The 23,249-nt window shown below is 41.4% G+C and overlaps 1 protein-coding gene across 4 annotated transcripts in view; it reads left to right on the plus strand.

The window, feature by feature from the left end:
* Window positions 1-1,150: 1,150 nt before the first annotated feature.
* Window positions 1,151-23,249, plus strand: part of snphb (syntaphilin b) — a 30,451-nt gene continuing 8,352 nt past the window's right edge. Inside the window, exons 1-6 of one of the 4 annotated variants that reach the window (XM_018679076.2) lie at window positions 1,151-1,467; window positions 14,980-15,108; window positions 19,283-19,355; window positions 21,373-21,552; window positions 22,200-22,307; window positions 23,098-23,247. In XM_018679076.2, the coding sequence (XP_018534592.1) occupies window positions 19,306-19,355; window positions 21,373-21,552; window positions 22,200-22,307; window positions 23,098-23,247 (488 nt within the window). In that variant the 5' untranslated portion in view covers window positions 1,151-1,467; window positions 14,980-15,108; window positions 19,283-19,305. Of the gene's footprint in view, window positions 1,468-11,628; window positions 11,757-14,979; window positions 15,109-19,282; window positions 19,356-21,372; window positions 21,553-22,199; window positions 22,308-23,097; window positions 23,248-23,249 lie in introns of those variants that run through there. The other 3 variants (XM_018679067.2, XM_051071031.1, XM_018679097.2) reach the window with 3 other exon arrangements.

Raw genomic sequence — 23,249 nt, forward strand, 5'->3', positions numbered from 1 at the left:
TAAAGATGAAGAAGGCACTCACAACCCTGGAATTACACAAAAGTCTGTTTTGTACCACGTACCACATTCACACACACTGGCCATAAAGAAAACATACACACAACAACAATGCAGAGTGAACCAGAAACATAAGCTTCCTATTTAAAAAAATAAGAGAATTAGAGATCTGCCTGGCGCCTCGCAAGAACTCGTAATACTCCATAGACAAAGTGCAGTGCCATATACACCATACATAGCCTGCAAGCCCTTTGGCCCTTTGGCTTGGTCAAAATGTACATGAGTACAAATCCTGTTTATAGGTGCTTATAGGTGATTTGGAAAAGAAAAATAATCTTCTCAGGTACTTTTTGTAATAAGTGTTTGAATAATGCTCTTTTATTTGACATTTTGAATATTTAGCCCTAATTTTAAACTTTCACTTTAAACTGTGAAACAATAGACGGGTGTTCTGAGCACCCAGAGGAAACCCAGTACAGACATGGCATGTACACTTTATACAGACACTCGAGTCAAATCCATTTTACTTATATAACACAAAACACAATATTGTCTCATTGGGGCCTATAGATTCATAAACATATGACAGACACTCTCATCCTCAGAAACTTGGTTAAAATAAGCAATGCCACATAAAAACCTTTAACATGGGAACAAAAAATGGGAGAGGCCTCAGGAAGAGGAGAGGAGAAAATACAGTCTCCTGAAGGATGAGGCCCCAATTAGAGATGAGTAGATGAGGCATAGACAGAAGCCATCAACTAAACTGATCAGCTGTTTTGACAAAAGAGAAGCAGACAGTCTTCAAAGAAAAATCTATCATTATTATTATTATCATTATCAGTAGTAGTAGTAGTATTAAAACAATCTTATATGTCACCCTAAATTAGACATAACATCGTTATTAAATTAAAAGTAGTCGTAACTCAATCATTTGTTAAAGGTGAGCAGCAGAAATTCATTTAACATCCTGCATTAATTCACGAGTCATGCATTAGTGAACCATGTGTTCTAACGTGTTTTAACGTGTTTGCAGTGTTAACTTAGTTAGCAATTAGTTAGCACTACTGATATTAATCCTAACCCACTAACGAAGCTAGCAGAGATAGCTATGGCTGTAGCTTGCACTGAGCTGTACAGTACACCTGTGCAGGCCGACTTAAGCCTTCTTCAACAAATTGAGTGGTGTTTCCCTTTAAGAAAAAAAAAACACGACGTAACGTGACGCAGATGCTCCCGTCCATATACCCTTGTGCCTCTCCTCACGCGGCAACCATCCAGTGCACCTCCTGCATCCTCCTGGCCCAGCCCTCCTCCCTCTCCTCTCCTCCCCTCCTCCCCGGGCGTGTGAGCCAGGATCACCGTTCCATCCAGCGGAGCTTTTGGCGAAGAACCGCAGGAAAACAATGAAAACCGAGGCGATGGAGCCGCCGCGACAGGACTAATAGCGTAGCAGTGAATGGGGCACAGGTAAGCGAGGCCAGGGCTTGTCATTGAAATCATCATCGTCACTGGCCGCTGCAGAGCTGTCATTTTGCTGAGTGTGCGCCCGTGGAGTGGAGGGAATGCAGTGTGTGTGTGAAGGACTAGAAATAACGTTAGAATGGATTAACCGTGCAGGAAATGTGTGGCGTTTGACGTGTGTTTGAGGGTCAGAGTGTTTCCTGCTGTGTCTGTTTATTTTGATGCAATTGATGGAGGGATGCTGCGCAGTGCGCTCCGGCGGATGTTTGCGCGTCTTGTCATCCTGTGCGCCCATGTTTGAGCGTGTAACTCCCCGGGGCCTTTCGGCGTCACATACATGTTTCCACGGGTGTCAGCGTCATAACAGGCCAGGTGCCTAATCGTACTTTCCTTGGTGAATAGAAACATCCCTAACCGCAGCCCTGGCTCTGCATGGAGAAGCAGTCCAGCTGTGTTTTAGACCCTAAGTAAGTGCCATCCATGTTTGTAGGCAGCTAAGTCGTGACACGTTGCCTGGCGCTGCAGTTTGACCTTGCAGTATTTCTGTTTTTCAGGAACGCGTGTCCCACCTGACAAATAACAGAGGCACTGCTCTTTTTGTGTGGCTTTCAAATGTTGTGATGGAGTTACTCTAATCATATAAAAGCTTTGTCCAATTTCAGCCAGGCTGTATGGGGTTAGGCCATTCTTCATTGAATTTACTACTGTTTTTCCTCCAGATCCTTGTGATAAAAGCCTAGAAGCCTATTCCTTAATGTAACAACAAGGGAACGATCAGAAATGATTGGATACAGTGTAGGACAGTTTGTTTGGAGATTCTGTGACATCTTCTTGAATAACCTTGGAACAAAAACACATGATTTATTCACGTTATTATTGTCAGAATCAAGTATTTTGACAGGACACCACTTACAAGCAGGCACTTGTAAATGAATACATATCACACTGGCTGGATTATAAAAGAATGGGCCCATGGGCACAGACATGTAAAAGCCCCCTTACCTCTCCAACATAGGAGCCCAGACTTAAACAGATGCTTTGAGCTCATTTTACATCTCTGTGATTGGTTTGCATCTATTTGTTGTCATTTTGAGTCTCTAGTTGTCTGTAGTTGTTTTGTGTCTCATTGGAGTAATTATGTGTACCTTCATGGTCATTTTGCATCTGTTTGTAGTTGGTTTGAGTCTCATTGTTGACGTTTTGTGTCTCTAGTGATTTGAACAACAAACAGTCCCTTCAAACAGATGTTCTGGTCCAGGGCCCCCCTGGTCTTGTGAACGTAGGCCTGTTCTGTAATCCTCTGATGCCTATAAACCTTTTTTTATTCATAAGCTCACATACAGACTGTACAATGTCTGAAATGAAGGGGTGAGGAAAACAGAACACAGCATGCTTTAGCTGCAGAGACAGAGCTCAGTGTTGTTTACTGTCCTTTGGTCCAGGTCACTTTTGTCCTTTGCAGCATAGCCATCTTGTCAGCAGCAGGCTCCGCCATCCTGCTCCTCAGCATTCCCAACCAATGACAGCTCTCCTTCTGCTCACGTTTCTCACAAGTGGCGGATTGACCATCACCATGGTGACTTGGCAGTCGTTTGCACAGCATGGTGTTTGCTCAGATGCGCCCATGGTGGGAAAATCTCTGTCTTTTTCTTCTCCTGTGATGATTATCACCACAAACTATTATTGATCTTTAAGATTGCAACACCACAGCAGTGGTCTCACAGGGTTATATGCAACAGTCAGTTTCAGTTCTTTATTTGTGCAAAATCTCCTGATTCTTGTTTTTCATTCCTTGTGCACACAAAGTAGCCATCAGTCTCCTCAGGATTGTTGGTTGTATTGCTAGTCACACTCTTTAACTCCATGGCTGCAGTGGAGGAGGATGCAAAACATGTTACTGTCAATCTAAGTTGTTTGCATACTTAAAGAGAGATGGTGTTACTAACAGCTGAGTAGCTAGACATTTGAAGATATCAGTAAGCTCAGTTATCCTCTGTGGTCAAGGCCAGTGCTCTCAAACATTTAGACTCTGTCATTTTTTTACAGAGAAGCAGGTTACACAGGTTGTATATTTATCTTAGTTGTGAAAAGGTCAGGAGGTCAGAAAAGTGATGTTCTGTGAAACAATCACTGACATATTATCACCTTTTATGTTAATATACAAACTTGTTAGCAAACAGTTTCCTTTTTACACATCCAGCAGATATGGAGCAACATTAGCATTTTCACCTACAGCTCTGTTTTAGTCTCCACCAGCTCACTGATAGCCCTGAGAGTGAATCAAAAATCAAAGTTGGGGATGAGAAAACCAAAAGTGATGATCTGAGAGGTACTATTATAGTCTGCAGAGCTGGGTGGTAATTTCTCCAATAATAGTTTGTCATTAGGGTTTATTTGTGACTCTTAAAGCTGCAATATTTCATATTTTATGTTGACACTTACTGTTTTGGATTTACAGTCCTATTTTTCTCATCAGAGCCAAAAGTGAGTAAATATTTATCTTCTTTTCATCCAGGGGCCAGAAAAAAGGATTAAAATGTTGCTCAGTGTGTATATGTTGACATAAGCAGCTGCTTTCTAATATGCCTACTATAGTATTATGAGAATGTGGTACTATTTTTAGCAAAAAAAAAAAATTGTTGTCTTTGTCTATCAGTGCATCTTCATCTTGAATGGAGCCTCAAGTAGGAAGAGAGAGTGAAGGAGATTAATGTTTGTAGCCTCCTGTCTCCTCCCACATGGTATGGACGTGATTGTGAATATTGATTTCCTGTTTTTATCAATGCTCTTTCCTCGGTCTTGCCTTTGAGAAAAATAGCTCACTCAGACTATTAGCGTGATCACTTATGCTGCAGCACTCTGGCATGCTTTTAATCGCTGCTGTTTGGCTCACTAATGACAAACACATGGCGTAAGATATTTTGAGCTTTTGACCTAATTAAGCGCTGATATGAGGTTCTCAGTCATCTCAGATAAAAGAGCAGTGTAAAGATGTCAAGCTAATGCCTTGTGCATTTTACCCAGAATTTACAGCCAAGTGAGGGTTAAACCCTGTCAAACTCCAGTGAGACTATGGTTTTAAAAAAAAAAAAGAAAGAAAGAAACAATTCACTGGGCTTTATCTTAAGCACATTAACAGCTGATTACTAAAGATTATTTGTTCAAGTTTTTGGAAAATATGCCATGTTCTCCTCTCTCCTTTTCCCCTTTCATCCTGTGTTGATTGTTGGTCCAGTAAAACCTCTGCTGGATCTTAGCTAAAGTGGTCTGCATCCACTGCAGCAGTAAGGTGACTCTGCAGGATTGGTCTGATCTATGTACACTGTGAAAGCCAAAAGTCTTGTGCTGAATTTTTTTCAACCTGCGTCTACAAAGGAGGGATTTAATGAATGTGAGAGTATGCTTTTGACTCTTGTCCAGCTACTGTATGTGTGTACTCTTCTTCACACTAATTCACGCTTCATTCTTGGAGTACATGCATGTCCATGGAGCAAGAGAAGCTTGAAGGAAAGTGTAGTTGCTGATTATGTTACTGTGCAGCACAGTGCTGTTGTTGGTTTTCTATTAGAAGTGTAGACACTTTACATATGGCAGGGTAACTGATACTCTGCAGCTCAATCGCAGTATCTGCATGTACCAGCATGCATTGCACGTCATCAACTGCTCAAAAGCAAACAGTCAGAGTGGAGAATCATGTTCTTTATCCTACTTAGAGAAACCCTGAAATTATCTAATAAGTGTTTTTGCTTGTTTGACAACTGTGCAAACACAACAATTATTGCATACATATTAGGGATGGGTATTTTGATTACTTATTGAAGTCGATTAATCAAGCCAATTTAAGTCTACTAGTTGAATAGTTGTGATGCCATCATTAAGATGTGCCCTCCACGCAAACCAAGATAATAAAATGTTGTGATGTCAAGTCATGTGTTTTGCAGTGTAGTGTACAGATGCAACTAACTTTATCTCCCAAGCTCCACTCATCAGCAACGCACCTCAGACTAACAGTGATGTTCTCAGCAGTGTGTCTCATCTGCGTTGCGAGTCTGGAGCACAGAACCTGAAATGTTCCGGTCACAATCCATGTAACGGCAGGTGACAGTGACATAAAACTCTAACGTGAGAGGTGTCCATAGAGCGGTTGTTATTGCTACTTTGTTGGCTTCTGTCAAGTCCTTTTTTAGAGCTGTAGCTGCCTCATTGTACTTTTTGGCAATCTGGCAATCAGGCACGATGTATTCAGGTTCCATGAGCCTTTGACAGCGCCATTCCTCCGACAACGCTAAGAGGAAACATATCGTTTGAAATCATTTAAGTCACCAAAGCACCAAAACCACAGTGTTTGCCGGACATTAAAACATTTTCACCCGACGACTTTCTGAATGTTTCAAGTCATGTTACCGTCACTTTTTATAACATTATAACTATAATCTTAAACCAGATGAAGGATTTTTGTCATCAGATGTCTGGATCTTAAGTAAACAGAGAAACAAGTTGAGTTGAGTTGAGCAAACAGCTCCTCTCAACGTCTTAGTGTCTGCATCACGGAGAAACATTGATTTTTTATATGAAACTGCTTTATTCAGTGTTTCTACCAGTTTTAATTACTTGGTCTATTTGTTTTAGAGTTAATGAGACCTCTGTAGATAATTTGGCTCCCAGTAAAAACCTTCTGAACGATGAACAATGAAAGAATCCTAACCTAAAAACAAGCTAAGCATCTAGCAACAACCTGAGCTAATGTTAGCTTGTTTAACAGCCCGCTTCGCTTCTTCTTGTTGCCCACATCTGTTCCAGAAACAGAACCATAAACATTAGTTGTGCATCTCTATGAAGTAAAACATAAATCCCAGATAAAAATAGTTGTGGATGTATACAAACTGGGCAGTAATCCATTTTTTGCAGACCATGTGTACCTCCAATAATTTCAGATGCATCAGATGCATATTGTTTGAAAACACTACAGATAAAGCATATCGTTCACCATTGTTGTCCAAATGTTTGTGTGTGTTGAATGGGCTCAGTGTTGCCCCTTGTGGCTAGTAGGGAAAAGCACTCACCACAATTGTAGACTACAAAGAGGCAAAGAAGATGCCTACTCAAAAAACTGAATTGGACCAGATTACATGTTATCAGAAGTGTTTGTTTGGCAATGCACATCTGGCTAACCTCTGATAAAAAGCAGCACACATTCCTTGCACACAGTGGAGGAGACAGTCCCAAATGGGCTGGCTAAACAGTAGCAGATGCCAAATCAGTGAACTTCTAGCTGGCTGGCTGCTAGCTGCTAGCCAGGGAACAGTAGTAGTGATGGTAGCCTAGGTGACCACAGTCTCTTCTGCCACATAGGTGGATGGTGGGAGACTGCTACAGCAATGCAAAGATCTATGTAAGTATGTATAGACATGCTGCAGCGGAGCATTTACAGTATTATTCTGATATTTCTGGTAGTTAATGTCACTTTTCTATGACTTACTTTCTGTTGTTTACTGAAAATGTAAGACAGGTGGCTCATTTTGGTTTTCCATCATTCCATCCATTCAGTAACACCTGAGATACTGTGCAAGTTTGAGGCACTTTAAGTGTTAAGATTCTTATCCATCATGGCATACCATCAGGGAGGCATCTGATTGCTCCCAAATTCACTCTTATCCATAAGAATGAGCCCAAACATACAGCTAGAGTTGTAAAGAACTACCTTCAAAGAAGAAGAACAAGTCCTGCAACAGATGGCCTGGCCCCCACAGAGCCCTGATTTCAACATCATGGAGTCAGTCTGGGATTATATGAAGACACTGAGACGGCCTAAATCCACAGACAAACTGTGGCTAGCATCCTCATTTACATATATTTATAAGGGCTGAGTCTGTGGTCATTTATGTCCACAAACTCTGAGGAGTCTTCTGATAAGTTACAGTAGAGAAAGTGTAGGTGTAAATAATAAAATTAATGGTGGCTAAATTCAATTTCAGGGTCCTGCTGATGTGCTCGCTGGCTCACTGTCACAGTGTCAAAGCTTAATGGGACACATGACAGCTGCTGATACAAATCTTTTAAGTTTTTAGTATAATTACAGCAGATTCCACAGCTTTTCCACCTTACAATTAAACGTTTTACCACATCTTGCATAGTTGTAAGTATTTATAGGACTTAGTGAATCACAAATGATGGGTCATACTGTTGTGTTTCCCAGGCAGCATGTTAATAGAAGCTGCTGACTGTGCAGTCCCTCCAGATAAGAGAATGAATCATCATCATCTATGCGGATAAGAGGAGCTGTGACTTGAAGTGATGCAGCGCTGCTTTCAGCTCACAGATGTATTATTTAAATCAGATGAAAGCTTCTCAACCTATGGAGTTTGGGACATGGTGTGCAGGAATAGAAATACGAGCAGCTTGCTTGGCTAATCTTCATCAGGGGAGCACAAGATAAATTTCACTATTTAGAATGTATAACGCTGGCTAATGAAGAGGGCAATAAGTATGGCATTCAAAAATTAGGATCCTGAAGAGATAATTGAAATTTTACCAATATCATTTAGACCTAGTTAAAAATATATTAATGCATTTTAGAGTTAGTGATGGTGCAGGATGGTGATGGAAATTTTTTGTTCAGTTATAAAGAGACACATTACAAATCATAACTCACCTCAGATTAGTAAAAAGAGAATTTTAATCCAAATATAAATAAAAATGTTTCTAAACAACATGATTTGATGAGTTGAGTGAACAGATTTTAAGTTTTAAGTCCACTCATGCATTGTATCTACGACTAAACAACAGGAGTTAACAGAACTTTTGCACTTTGTAATGAATGACAGCCACTGAATTTAACTTAACAGGACTCAAGCAGGAGTCTGACCTGGTTTGTTGCTGCAACAGAACATTTTACTTTAAAGGCTGGTAATTCATATCCATATAATTATATATTAAGTCCAAACACATTTTAATGTTCTTTCTTTATGTCAAGCTAAGCTAAGCTAACCACCCTCCGGATCTAGCTTTGTACTGAGCTCACAGACGAGATGAGACAGATGAGAGTGATACCAGTTTTTCAAATCTAACTCTCAAACAAGCATAGTTTCTTTAAAAAAAAAAACAAAACCCTAATATCTATAGAAACAAATATGTAAACCTCAACTTTAGATTATATTTTAGACAAGCAAAAAATGTACATTATACTCCATGTCACATCACAGCCCTGCTAATTAGATTTATTGAGCTGGAATAGCATGATTTTAGAGTGACATTTTGGATGACATTTTAGATTTCCTACAGCGCTTCTGTTATGTAAAATGAATGGTGACAGCAAATGGTCAGCTAGGTACAGCTCACCATAGAACCCTGACTCAGCACACTGTTGACCTCTGTATGATACAACATCAAGACACACAGTGGAGCGAGCTACAGGAGACAGGAGCTTGATACGTTCACATGATTCAGTGCCTCTCACCGATCAGAGACCATTTTCCAGCCAGGAAAAGTGTTGAAAAAGACCAGAAGCCTTTGGATGAGCAACAAACAGCCGTTTATACGCTCACTGCTGAATGGGTCTCCTGGAGTAACAGCAGTGATTCAGTGTTGCAGACCCCAGGGCTGTCTAACCGTCCTAAATCTCTGTTTGCCAGCATTTGCCTGTTTGTCAGATATGATAGCACAGGGTATTCTAGCAGGCGTGAGTCACACTTACTCCCTTCCCCACTCTGTCCGACCTATGAGGCGCAAGTCGTGAGTTGCATTACCACTGCAGTCTGCTGGTTCTAGGCAGATAGGGGAGCTCTGTTACCCCATTGTGTCTCTGCATCTAAACTCTTGCATAATACCGTGTTTTGTTAGAACCAGTATTGCTTTCAGTTCAAGTCATTGTCACTGTTTTTCTACTTTCAGTATATGTGGAATTTCATGCACACAACACACACATACCCACAAGCACAATTTGTTTCAGATATACAGAGATTAGTCAAGGCCACATTGTCCTACATAGCAAGGACACACTGTCTTTCAAGAGAGAAACCGCAGTGTCTCCTCTGCAGCAGACACAGAGGGAGATGAACAATGGCTGTGTGTGTGTGTGTGTGTGTGTGTGTGTGTGTGTGTGTAATCATGTCTAGTTGCATGTGTGTCCAGAGTATTGTCTGCTGTATATCGAACATTCCTCTCCTCATCCACTCCTACTCCTCCTCTCTGTCTCCACTTTCTTGCCTTCACAAAGTCCTCAGCACGTGCCGGCTCTTCCTTTCATCTCATTGGCTTCCCTCTCTCCCTCTCTTCCCCACATTTCCATTATGCTGTCTTTCTCTCCTCTCTCACCCTCTATCTCTGTCTTTTACCTGCTCTGTGTTTCTGTCTTGTCAGCACAGAAGCTTCTTGCGTGTCGACCTCACTATGTCTGTCTGTGGTTGGGCATGGTGTTACATAACAGGCCTAACTTAATAAATCCTGCATGATGCTCTGTCATGTGGTTTGATCTGTTGTGACAGTGGCCAGAGCTGGAGAACATGCTGCCTGGGCCTGTGTCACACGTAAAATTACAATTCAAAGAAAAGAAATCTGATATTATAACAACAGTGTTGCACCATAGACAATATTTATATGCTGTTTTTATAAATTAATTTACAAATTAATTAAAACAATTAATTATTTTATTAATTACATATTAATCCTGTTTGTATATTTACTACATGAGCGTGATTTCATTCTGTCTTTGTCTGTGTGTACATGCTTTTCCATACGTAAGCTCATGTGAAATTTGTTTCTGAACCATCATCAAACCTTCATATTTCCTGTATCTTTGACCTGAACAGCTCCAGCAGCCAATTAAATTTAAGTAATGGCTGCAGGTTTGTCATCATCCATCTTCAGCGCTCCCTGTGATTCCTCTTCATTGCTTTGATTCACTCAGTATTTGATCATGACTATTCAGTTAGTTTGTTACATCACCGTATTACAGACCGATTAAGCAGAGTGATAATTGATTGAAACTAACAGCCATCCATAAAACAGGATTTGGAGGCATTAGCTCTGTTCACTGCAGATTTATTGGGTAGACAACACATGCAAGATGGACAAAACCTGTAGCACCTGCCTGACATCTGTGTGTTCTTGTGCACACACACCTGTGTATATGTTTACTGATGGCATATTAATGCAGGAGCGCTGTGACCTAGTGTGAATGTAACACCGACAATCTGGCATTGTCTCAGCCAATGAAAATAAATGATTTTTGCCTCTAAAAGGGTTGAATTTAAATTAAGACATGACCTTGTCAGTACTAAAAGCACAGGGAATGTCCCACTGAGCCAGCTTGTTTCACCATACATTTTCTGAATGACTGGTCAGTGGTATATTTCATGTCTGTCTGAAGCATTTAATATAGATTATTTCCAACACGTTTTGATTAGATTCAACACAAGTATGCCCAAAACATAATATACTGTCAAACCATAGAAATGTTTCTCTATACAACAGAAAAAGTCTGTTAATGAATCAGGGCATTGTGGTTGACTGTGCAGAGTATTTATCTTCTGTGATGTTGGTGATATCAGGGTGATATTGTTGTCTCTAGATAGTTGAATTGTTCATAGTGACTCTAGACTGAGTCTAATGTTACTCATGTAACAATTTGAACGTCGACAGTAAGATAGTAAAGCAGTAGATAATCAGATCTTTAATGTTGAAGATGGAAGATCCATTTGAAGATTGATCTAAATGAAGCAGCTGTGAGGACCATACCTAAAGGCATGGTAGCAAAAAGAGCGAGAGAGACGTGTTGATTAGAGAGTGTGTGTGTGTAAAGTTGGAGGACTTGCAAAAAAGGTTAAGATATCTGACTTTTCAGCCCTCAGTAAGTGTTTTCTTCAAGACATTGTGCTATATGTGAAATTTATTTGCGTCTTGAGATATTGAAAACTGAGAAGCAGCAAATATTACGCCACAATTACTGTCCAGTTTCACTAGTTACGTGGTAGCCTACCAAATGCTATTTCTCGACTATCGCAATAAAAACACTCAGTAAGTTGATCGCAGTGAATTTCCATCATCGGGATAATCGTTGAGGGCAATAATCGTTAATGTCCCCTCAAGTAACTTTAAAAAAAAAAGCTGTCTAGCTTGCCAACACACAGTCCTGTATGGATTTATTTTGAATTGCCACAAGGGGGAGCTTGCATTTCTCAGTCATTCCAAAATACCAAACCTGTCACCATGGCTGAAGCCTGGGTTTGTATCCCCCGCAAAACAAAGTCAAATCGGATATGTGGAATTACTATGGACTCCAAAACAAAGGAGTCGAGGTAAAGTTAACTAACGTTACTGTCAGTTACTTAACGTAGCAAGTGTTGGCTTAGTTATACTAACCCTGACGTTTATCTAAATGTTTGTTTCGTTGTGATGCTGTCGTGGTCACCGGTGAATTAAGCTAACGTTAGCCAGTTAACGTTAGCTGTGTAGCTAAACAGCAAATAACTCAGCTCTCTCAGAGCAGAGCGGTCTGCAGTTCACTACAGTTTTTCCGTGACACTAATTTGGTCACAGCCCATAAGGAACAGTTCAAAGCAACGAGAATTTATTTTATTTGATAGAAAATCCATCTTCTCGTTTGATGTAGCATATTGTAAAACCAAGTATGAAGTTGCTGTTTTTATTTATTTTCATTCACTTTTGAAGGGGGACGTCATGATTTATAATCACCTAAAGATTGTTTGACTGGATAATTTCTGACTAAAATGCAACGCAAAGTACTTTCATTGTGTTTGGAGACATTTTAAGAGTTTAAAGCATATTTTAATGATTATCACAATAATATCGTTATCGTCGCAATTATTGTTGCCAGGATAATCGTGACATGAATTGCCCATATTATCCCATGCCTAGATTGTGAATCGAAAATCGATTGTGATCATTTTACGATGCAGAAATGCCACACAATGGAGGACAGACAGACACATAGTAGCCATCTGACATGTAGTTACTCTTCAGGAGTCAGAACAGTAATGCCCTGAAAAAGTATTAAATGATTGAGATCAGAGGAATAATGTGTAAGGAATGTGAGGAATTAAATTAGAGCTCAGATATAGATGATGTTATACAGGAGGTAGATGTGTGTGTTAGCAGGATTGGAATGAACTGAAAGAATATTAAGTGATGCAGAGAGATAAGAATTATTTTCATTAATCCACCTGTATATGTTGTCATTTACTGACTGTAGCAGGTGTGAGGACAGGAAGAAGTTTTTTTTTTTTTCCTGATTGATGGTCGGCAGAGAGACAACACAGGTGTAACAGCAGGAAGGTGACTTGATTGTGATTGTAGAAACAGGTAGAGGGCAGCTGGGTGCCAGGGAGCAGGTCTGTCACAGTCATAAGGACGATGAGGAGGTAGGAATAGGGCTCGGTGCTTGCTGAACACCTCTGCTAGGTTATAGTAAGCAGCAGGAACCAGGGAGAGTGCAGGAAGGGAGGCAGCGAGCTTCTGAGGAGACTGAAGACAGTTTGAGTGGCAGAAAATGCATCAACTAGTTATAGAGCTAGAAGGCCAATCTAGTTGTGGGATGTGGGGTTTAACCAGGGTTGACCAAGAACAATGAAGACATCAGGGGAGGAGATAACAAAAAACAGCATAGAATAGACTCTTTATTGTCATTGTATAAAACAACAAAACTTTGGATACTCTCCAGTAGGTGCCTCCAAAAACAAACCAACACACATACAGTCATCACCAGACAAGGAGGAGTATAAATATGAATAAATTATGCAGAATAGAGAACTAAGGGCCACTGCACTACTGCATGCAGCCATCTTGGATCAATCCAAACTGGATTACCCTGCTGTGGTTGCTGGAGAGCAGGAGGGTTAGTGGAGTGGTTCAGTGGGTTAGCTGCAAGAGTGGTTTTCAGTCCAGTGCAATTACAGATTTAGGTTCGGGGAGACTTTCCACTGTGATGCCAGCCTCAGTTATGGAGGTGGAGTCAATGAAATTGTCATTATATTCAGAATCCGCCAGAGCTCAAGGTTTAGTTCACCAGGATGCCTCCTTTTCCTGATCAGCCTAATCTTTTGGCAGGTGAGGACAAGAGGCAAAGCTATAACCAGCTCGGCCACCCCACATGCAGAGGCCTGCTTTCACTCTGCACTGGTGCTCGGATGGGATGAGCCAAGCATAGCATGGGCTATCAGGAGCAGTTGGTGTTGAGGAGCTTGGAGGTGGCCTGGGCATGGTTGGACTGTTGGAGCTCCCTCTGGTGGCTTGTCTGGGCTGGGGTGGAGGAAGAGGGGCTCCCTAGGTCATTCCCTAATATGGTTATTTAGGCGAGTGGCTAGGGAAATTAAGGAGTCTAGAGAGTCAGCTGGTCAGCTTGTCTTTAATGTTTTCTGAGAAGCCATGAACCAAAAACTTCCTGCAGGGGAGCCTCATCTCACCCACTTCCTGCAGCCAAAATCCTGAACTCTATAGCAAGAGACAGGAGATTGCGGGTGTTTTCTTGTCCCCTGATGGGAAGATCAAAAATTTTCCTCATTCCAGCAAATTCCAAACAAAGGGTAGGAGTAACAAAATTGAGAATCCCACTCCCACAAGGCAGTAGCCCACTTAGAAAAACAACAACCCACAAGCCCTCAATTCCCAGGAGTAGTGTTCAGGCGTGGGAATTAATGGCTAACACTAGGGAAACTAGTGGTCACAGGGGGAGCGGTGACATTACAGCAGGTGCCTAACACACAGATCTGGCACTGAAGAGACCCGCCCTCCTCAATTCCTCTCTGTGTGCTTTTTCCTTCTATCTCATCCCTCATTCTCAGGCTGCCTCTCTATCTCACAATAGATGCTGGCAGGCTTTTATTTTAATTTATTTTATTTATTTGTTCTGGATCAGCACAGACCATGAATACCTCAGCTGTGGCAGACAGCTGCATGTATTTGCATTTGGCCTTTCCAGCAGCATAATGCCAGGGTGAGCTTTGCTGTGTCACTGATGGGCGTAATGATTAAATGTTTATGAGACTGGAGGAAGGCGCTACTCTGTCCTCACAGCCACATGCGTGTCTGAATACTGACAGAGAGGCAGATGAAAGCTCTCCAGGAAGGTCACACACACACACACACACACACACACACACGCACAAGCACTCAGTACTCACACACAGATACAGATGCAAATGTCAATTCTCTTCGCTCACCTCTCCCACTCTCTTCAGTATTTGGCCTGAGGTGAGACAGGTGAGTGATGACTGGTTAGTTCTCCCACATGGCTGGGAGGTGATTGGCTGCCAAACCCCGATGTCCTGTCTTTGCCAGCAAAGCATCAGCCTAAGTCAGCAGAACCGTGCTGCATGCTGAGGCATCCAGAGTTGAACACAGAGGCAGTCAGCAAAACTCATACCGTGTGCGTGTGTGTGTGTGTTTGTCACCTTAATGCCCAGTTTTTGTTATTTTTCAGACTACCACTGCTTCTGTTGACCACTCTCTCTTTCTTCTGGGTGTGTGTGGTCACTCACTGGTCATATCTGTGTTTGCCTCCAGGCTCCAGGCTCTGACCGGTGAGCTGAAGAACAGTCAGGAGTGAAGACGCTTAAGGTTGTGCAAGAGGCTGTCCGGCCACATGTCTGCCCCTGCTCCAGCCAATAGGAGGTCTGCATCGGGCTCTCGCCGGTATGTAGCCAATGGGGAGCGCCGAATTTTCATGTAAACAATTAGACTAGACAAGAAAGGTTTAACTTCCGTTATTTGCATAGGCATAAAACCATGCATATGCCATATCCCTTACATAAACTGGAAACAGATTGTGTAATGAGAATGTGTGCACTTCATGCAGACTTCACTGGACAGTCTGTAGACTGACCATCAGAGTCATTCATTACTTTTGATCATTCACTTTGTAAAGTGTTGGTACATGATTTACAGGTACATGTGATGAATTAATGAATATATATTCACCACAGATAGCCACAGCCATGTGTAATTGTAGCATGTGATGACAGATTACACCTTTTTTTGGATGGTCTTTCACTGAAAGAATGGCGGAGCAGGCAGAAGCATTGATATGCTAACATATGATGAACGGTTTGTCAACATCCATCTGTGGCTAACTGTAGGCTCATGTATGTGCAACTAGTTTCATAATGATTAAGCTCTGTAAAGCAAAAACACACATAAAGATGGCTTCATAAATATGACAAAAGGATGTATCTGAATATTTCTGCCACAGAGCTTTATCCATCTGGTCCCTGATGTTTCCCGTAGCACCACTGGCTCAGCTGTAGCTGCACTGATGTGTATTAATGCATTCTGGGTAACACTTTGCAATACAGCTTGTGATTTACACTGTAATTTTGTTGTATGAATTAGGTGCCACAAAATACTTACTGGTTTCTGCAGGAACCTGCTCGTATGTTCAGTGGGATAAAAACAACTCGCCCAGGATGGGATATTTGGCCCTCCTCTTTATACACATTATATTAGAGTCCATGTACTTCATTCTTACTGTGTAATTTACAGTACATGCTCTAGTTTCACTCATTAATAAACATTATTGTGTGTGTGCATTTGGCAGACAGCTACATCCGGGAATTACACTGGTTGTATTTTTACTCCTTTCATAAACCTTTGTTGAGTTTCTCCCTTTTTCTGTGTAGCTAAGTGACCTTTCTCCTATATGTGTCTGAGCAGATTACCTCCAATTCAACCAGATGTTGTGAGAAGTTGACTCAGTTCTGCTTTCTTATAAGATACCCATTATGTACTATTGCTTTGTAGATACAATAAGCAGTTTATAAGAACAAGTTTTAAGGTTGTGAGAGATTTCTCTGGCTGGTGTTTCTCCTCCTGCAGGAAGGTCGTTTTAGCTCTGTAGTTCACCATGAAGACTGCTGGATTTGAATGTATGACCTCTGACTCTCTGGAAAAGAGCTACAGACATCTGGATCAAAGCCCATTTATTAACAACTCATTAACATTTATTATTACAGGTAATGGTTTAATAGGAGGAGAGAAGCCTGTGACCTTTGTTATTACTGATTCATTAACAGCCACAACTGAGGACTTGATGCCTTATCAGGAAAAGAGCAACCGTTCAACAGCCAGAGAGATGGTTCATAACCTGGCAGCCCTTTATAGCAGCAGCCGAAAGTGGTACCTTCAACTCTTACTCAGCTCTCTTTTTCTCACTGTGTCTTCCTTTATAGTCGTTGTTGTGTCAGCAGTTTACACCAGTTTGTTTCTATACTTTTTTCACAGCTTTAATGATGCTGATGGAGTAGCTGTGGTATATTTGAGAGAAGAGGATGGGCTCAGCTAGTCGGCCACCTCCCACACACTGACCAATGAACAGCACATTTACTTTAACGGGAACCCAGTTTACTGAGTGTAGTATATTGATGTGTTCTCTCCTATAGCTACTGGACTTCCTTTGACTGTTTACTGGACAAGGGTTAAAGGATAAGACTGTGTTATTGAGGTATTGTTGTCAGTAGGGACCAGTGATGACTTCTTCTCCATCCATTAAAGCCATTTAGGCACAGCTTCAGTGTTCCAATCATGTTGTATACAGGTAATAACTTGTACAATGATGTTGGACATTGAGTTGATGATTGATTGATTTAATGCTGTCGTCCAGTTTTACACAGTCTGTACTTTAATACCATAGAGTTCCAATTTGCCATTGCCATTGATTGGTTATTTTACTGCACATTGCCAAAAATGCAATGTAATATGTGTCAAGAAATGTTTTAATCATTATTCCCATCCAGATGTTGCAAGACATTGGTTTTTGTGTGGATCACAGACAGATAAGTGCCCTCATAAACTAGAGCCAAGATGTAGGGTTATGGTGGTTGTAGTGGTATTCTTGCTGAATGTGTAGCCACAGATGGATCAATCTGTAGCTGTGGTGTCCTCCTCTCTTTCATCTCTTTTCCTCAGATTCAACCCTCTGAAGGTGCTGCAGCCCAAACGCCGCTTGCAGCAAATTCTGGCGTCCTCGCCCGTGCCGGTGCCCAAGCCGGCGTCCGGGTCGGGGACGACTGCACCAGCGGCCACAGCACCTGTGGCCATTCCTGTGCCCGCGCCCCCTGCGTGAGACACACTTAAGTTAAAGTCTCAGAGAGCATGCTCCGTAGCTGTAGCTGTAGCTCCGGCATGCACTGTAGCCACTAAAACGAAACCAACAACAGCACACAGGCAACATTTATGCTACGTGTCTTACTTAGACACGGTTGCCCCTCCATTCTCTAACTGACTGTTTACTAACCTCTGCCACCCTTCCTTACTGTTGCTATGCCTGTCAAGCTCATTTTATCACTGCATGTCCGTAGTTTATAATGATAATAGTGGTAGATTTACAACTCAGAATTTATAGCAGGCTACTGTTAGTAGCTCACAAAAGAATCTGCTCACTTCCAGACAGTTTTGCTGGCTAAAACAACAGCTCTAGCTAGCTAATTAATTAAGCTGATCTTAGCTAAACTTGGTCTCCAGCTGACTTTTAATTGTAACTTAAAGGTTCAGTGTGTAAGCTTTAGTGGCACTTAGTGATAAGAATGCAGATTACAACTAAATTCATGTGTAGCCATCAGGTGACAAAATGGCTTCAAAACCACACTGACTAGTCTGTCGATTGAAGAGGTTTGTTGATACAGCTATATTTAGATATTATACTACATAACACTACTTATGTATATTACATTCCATTGCCAATAGATCCTCGTAAATGTTACACATATGCTGTCAAACAGTGTGTTTCACTTTTAACGTTATATGAAAAAAAGCTTTTAGGAAGAGGACTAACCAATGTGTTGCCTAACTGAAGGCAACCTTAGATATGGTTGCTAAGGTATAACTGGTCTATCATTGTTCAAGGGTGGGTTTAGTGAACAGTCAATTGCTGCAGTGCTGACCTGCTGATCTGATTTACAGAGCTTGAAATGTAACAAATGTCCTTCAAAGTTGGAAATTAGGTCACAGTCCATTGTACACAACATGAAAATAACACTGAGATCCCCACTGGAGTTCTCAGTGTTCAGATGCAGCTTAGAAGTCGGCATCAGCAGTAGCAAACAGATTTGTGTGTTTGCTGTTGCATTTTATTGTCTGAGTCCACTGATGTTGTGGGACAAAACAAGGCAAAGTCTTATGTACTGTAGTATCACTAGGTAAATTTGTAAAATTGGAGGATTTATAACACCATTTGTTGTCCTGGTTTTATTTATTTTTTCATAGCATGAAGTTGTGTTTAGCGGCTACATGCACGTTAGAAATAGCTCTGTTGTTCTGTGGACACATACTGTGATCACAAGTGATCACTGGTTCACCACAGCTACTCAATCAACAGCACCACCATTCCACAGCAGAGAGCTGATGAGACACTGACATTGCCTGAAATGAGACGGTGCTATTTGGACTATTTGAAAATGGTTTATTTAAAGTACCTAGAGTACTTCATGAGCAAAGTCTCTGTCTGCACCAGAAACAAACCACAGAAACACAGTGTAAAGGAATTTTTCTGAAATCCACCCACTCACACTAACCAACACCTGACTCCTGGGAAACATTCACATTGCTACAGCCTACAGCCAGCCACTACGTCCACCAGACCATCCCCCTCCACCCACAGTCCAGACACAGGTTCCATCCCAGAAGATGGATGGGACAGACTGTCAAGCTTTTAACACTGTTGTACTGTGTATTCTGTCCTTTTCCAGGCTCACTGCTTTAGCTGCTTCCCCTGCCTGTTTATGCTCTGTTTATGTCTTGGCTTTTGTCATATATTGATCTTCAAAGAACCACTGAGTAGTCAATATCTGGCCTCCTCCCTCACTGTATCACACAGGACACGTCTACTCAGGACAGCTCATGCAAGAAACTTGGGGAAGAAGTGGTAGCACAAAAAAGAGATGTACCGTGTATGTTATCACAGATAAGTCAGAATCACATTTCTTTGTGTTAGTGTGTCCAATATAACAACATTTGTGTGGGTTGGAGTACAACACTATTTGCATGTTTTGGGTTTTTGAGGAGTTATCGTGTCCTGTGTGTAAATCCTTCATGGCTGCTCTGATTGGCCCTGCTTGTTCCCTCCTCCATCTGTGGAGGCCAGTGATTGGGCAACAGTCATGTCCCTTTGAAGGAACAGGTTAACATTCATTAGGTGTCATGCAATATCACTGATTCTAAAACATTACATTGTTATCATCAGCAAGGAATGTCTTGACTGAAGTTGCCCATCACAGATCACCCTTCCTTGTCCTGGCTACCACTGATAGAACTGTGATACTCAACAACTGTATAGTAGCAATAATTAAAGGTGGAAATCTGTATTTATTTGACTTTTTTCCAACATCATTATTTGGATGATATATGTGGTTTTACATGGTCTCAACTGTGAGTCTTGCCGCTGTCTGGCAAGGATTAGTTTTAAGGAGTAGTTTGGAATCTGTTTACTTTCTTGCAAAGAGTTGGATTAGAAGATCCATATCAGTCTCATCTAATGCGAACATTCAGTATGAAGCTTGAAGCTGTATTTATCTTAACCTAGCACAAAGACCGGAAACCGCTAGTGGCCATATAAGGTCAACAGAGAGACTATGTCATGTCTAGGCTAGCCTCTGCTCCACTTGCTTTTCTTTCATTTGTATTTCAGAAAAAGTGAATTGTGTTCTATATTCTAAATCCATAACAGTACTTTCAGACCTTTTCAACAAAGTAGTAAAGTTACTTTAAATAAACTCCATATTCATCTATTCTCATTATATTCCTGCTGTAATCTCTGCTGTCTAAAAACAACAAAAACAGCATTTCTCTCTATTTTTCACAGGATATGGTGGCATCCTGGAGTTTACACTAGTTGCCTGGCAACCTCACTGTGGAGTGAGACAGCTGTTTCCCCCTGATTCCAGTCTTTATGCTCAGCCAAACAAGCCTTCCTGGCTCTAGCTTGTTTTGTGGATCTTCTCATCTTAACTCTTGGCACCAAGGCAAATAAGCATATTTCCCAAAATGTTATCATAAGATATAAATTATAATCTGCCCTCACAGTGCAGGTGAGGTTGTCCATATTACGGGCTGGGGAAGAACAGAGAACAATTTCATAATAGATATTTTCAGCAATGGTTACTCTACAGAAGCAGGAAGAATCTGTCCTGGTGGTATGTGGAGAGAAAGACTGGTCTTCATCATATCACAGCTGTCTTAATCTGACATCATTATAACAACTAAACTGACATTTGTGTCCTTTAATAGTCCAGATTTTAGCAAGCAAATATGACTAAAAAGAGATATTGTACTGTCACGTTTGGACAGTAATTTGAGGTGTATTGGGTGTATCAGAGGTTGAATTTGTGTTTGATTTTTTTCCACCTAATTTTTAAATCGCATTTGTTCAGTGTAGGGATTTGTGTGGAAGCTTGTTTGAAGTGACATGCTCTGGACGATGACGCACTGAAAATAAATGCTAAGGCAGTTGCCACTGCTCCAGAGCCGCTCTGATAATTAGAGTCTCAGAACATTTTATCTCTTGTGAATTATGCTTCAGGATGCAGAGCATTACTTTGTCTTCTATGCCAGGCCTCATAGCTGCAGTTGACTTCATGTATACTCATACATGTTTCATATTGGAAGTCAAAGCATCCTCAACTATGAAAGCAGGGTTATCTGTCTTTCCTCTTGTAAAGCTTCCAGAGAGTTATCTCTCAGCCCTCTTTAGGGTTTGAGTGCTTGGTGATAATTGGCATCTGCGCTGCCTGCTGCTCAGACTTTGAATGAAGTGGGTGAATCCTATAACATGCTAAATGCCAGACAGCTTCACAGCCTCACCTCAACAGCACGGTGTGCACCTTTGTAACATGCACATTGTATCGTTGCACAGGTGTCGTCCTCTGCTGTCCTCTGTGATTTAACACCCTGTTGTCTCTGCCTGGTCAGGTTTGACTACTGCAGGTTCATAGAGCTAGACTACGTTCCCATGGAGACAGGCTATATGGTCTCAATGCGCCCGACTAAAGGCTACGCATCGACCAAGTCGCCAACTAAAGGATACACTCCCACCAAGTCTCCAGACCGCCACAGCCGTGCCACAAACTCTCCCTCCACCCCTCGTTCTCGGTCTGTCCTGAGTCCCTCCTGTTTACTCCCAGTCAGTGTTGATCCTCTGAGGCATGGGAATGATGAGACCCTTTGCACTGTTGTGAATGTTCCATGATGTTATCGTTGTGGAAAACATGAGAGAATTATTTCCATAGCATCATGTCTAGTCTGACCTATTACTCTCTACTTCCTTTCTGTTTGTTCTCTTTTCTTTTTTACATACTCTCTAGTGAAAGCTACCATCACTTTTTTTTTTTTTTTTTTTTTTTTTTTTTTTGAGGAATGCTTCTTTTAGTTTGTTTTGATATTTGGTTTGGTTTTCATCTTTGCAGAGCACATTCCCCTTCTGAAAAACTGCAACATCACTGTCAGTGCCCAAAGGAGTGTGTGTCCCTGTTTCTCAGGCGAAACTGTCTGTTGGCAGTGGCTTTGGTCTCTGTATTTGTAATGTGTCTGTGTATATTTGTGCATTTCTGTGTTGTACTGGCATGTTAGTGGACCTGGACTGAAGTTTGCTCCATCCATGTTTACTTTAATTTGTGTTTTTGGACAGTGTCATAGTGGCTTTGCTCAACAGATCACAGAAACCACTGACACCTAAGTATAGTCTGGTTTCATGGCATTATCAGGAACAGATTAACATGTCTCCTCTTAATTTGGACCAGGCGGACACCGGCCACGCCCAGTAATAGAGATCCCTATGGCAATGCCTCCCTCAGCAGCAGCAGCAACTCTGGCTCTTGTAAAGGCAGCGACTGCAGCCCCACCAAAGGGTGAGAGATTCAGACACTTGCTCTTGTCTAATACCCTCCCTTGCGTGATTGATTGAATCATTTCAAGTGAACATTACAGATAGGATCTGTAGGATCTGTGTGTGATATTCTCACCTTACTGAAAATCTGAACTTAATATGTTTAAAACATGTATTTCTATCCTCTTGCAGCTTTATTAGCCTGATAATGAGGTGGAACTGCTATTTCATTCTCACTTCATTATCTAAATTGCTGAAAAAGACATGGGCAGCAATTCAGAGACCTAGAATCAGGCTTCAGTTTTAGTGATTATATCTCACAAGCAAAATTATTTTACCCCATGTCCTAAAAGTTGTTCACTCATAGTGATGAAGTCACAATGTAATATCTTCAGGCTCTGCTGTTCTTCTTACCTTTACAGAGAGTTGTAGTGTCTGTACTACCTGACCAGCACCAAAGCCTCCTTAAGAGCCAGATATTTCCCTCAGGAGCTGGTGAAGACCAAAACATTGCTAACAAGAGAGTGAACACTGGCTTTGTCAACTCTCTGTTTGATTAATATATAAACAAGCTACCTTTAGCTAACATGTTGACCATTTCAGGTCTATGTTCTGTAAGGTGATAAAAAGTCAGTGTTGTGTTTACAGCTCATTTTTCTGCCCTCAAGTGGCGAAAAAATCAATCACGAGAACAGGGACAGGAGAACATAGCATAATGCAGATTCCATGTAAAGATGTAAAGTGATATCAATAAAACAATAGTAGTAGTTAACTACTAGACATGCCAAAAAATCCTATCCTGTGTATCCTAGACGTCACCAGAAATACACGTCATGTACAGACAACCATGGTATTCGGCCTCCTCCACCAGAGCAGTACCTCACACCCCTACAGCAGAAGGAGGTGTGTATCCGACACCTGCGGGCCAGGCTAAAAGAAACCATCAACACACTGCAAGACAGGT

Source organism: Lates calcarifer, linkage group LG6, assembly GCF_001640805.2.
Source record: "Lates calcarifer isolate ASB-BC8 linkage group LG6, TLL_Latcal_v3, whole genome shotgun sequence".
NCBI lineage: Eukaryota > Metazoa > Chordata > Actinopteri > Centropomidae > Lates > Lates calcarifer.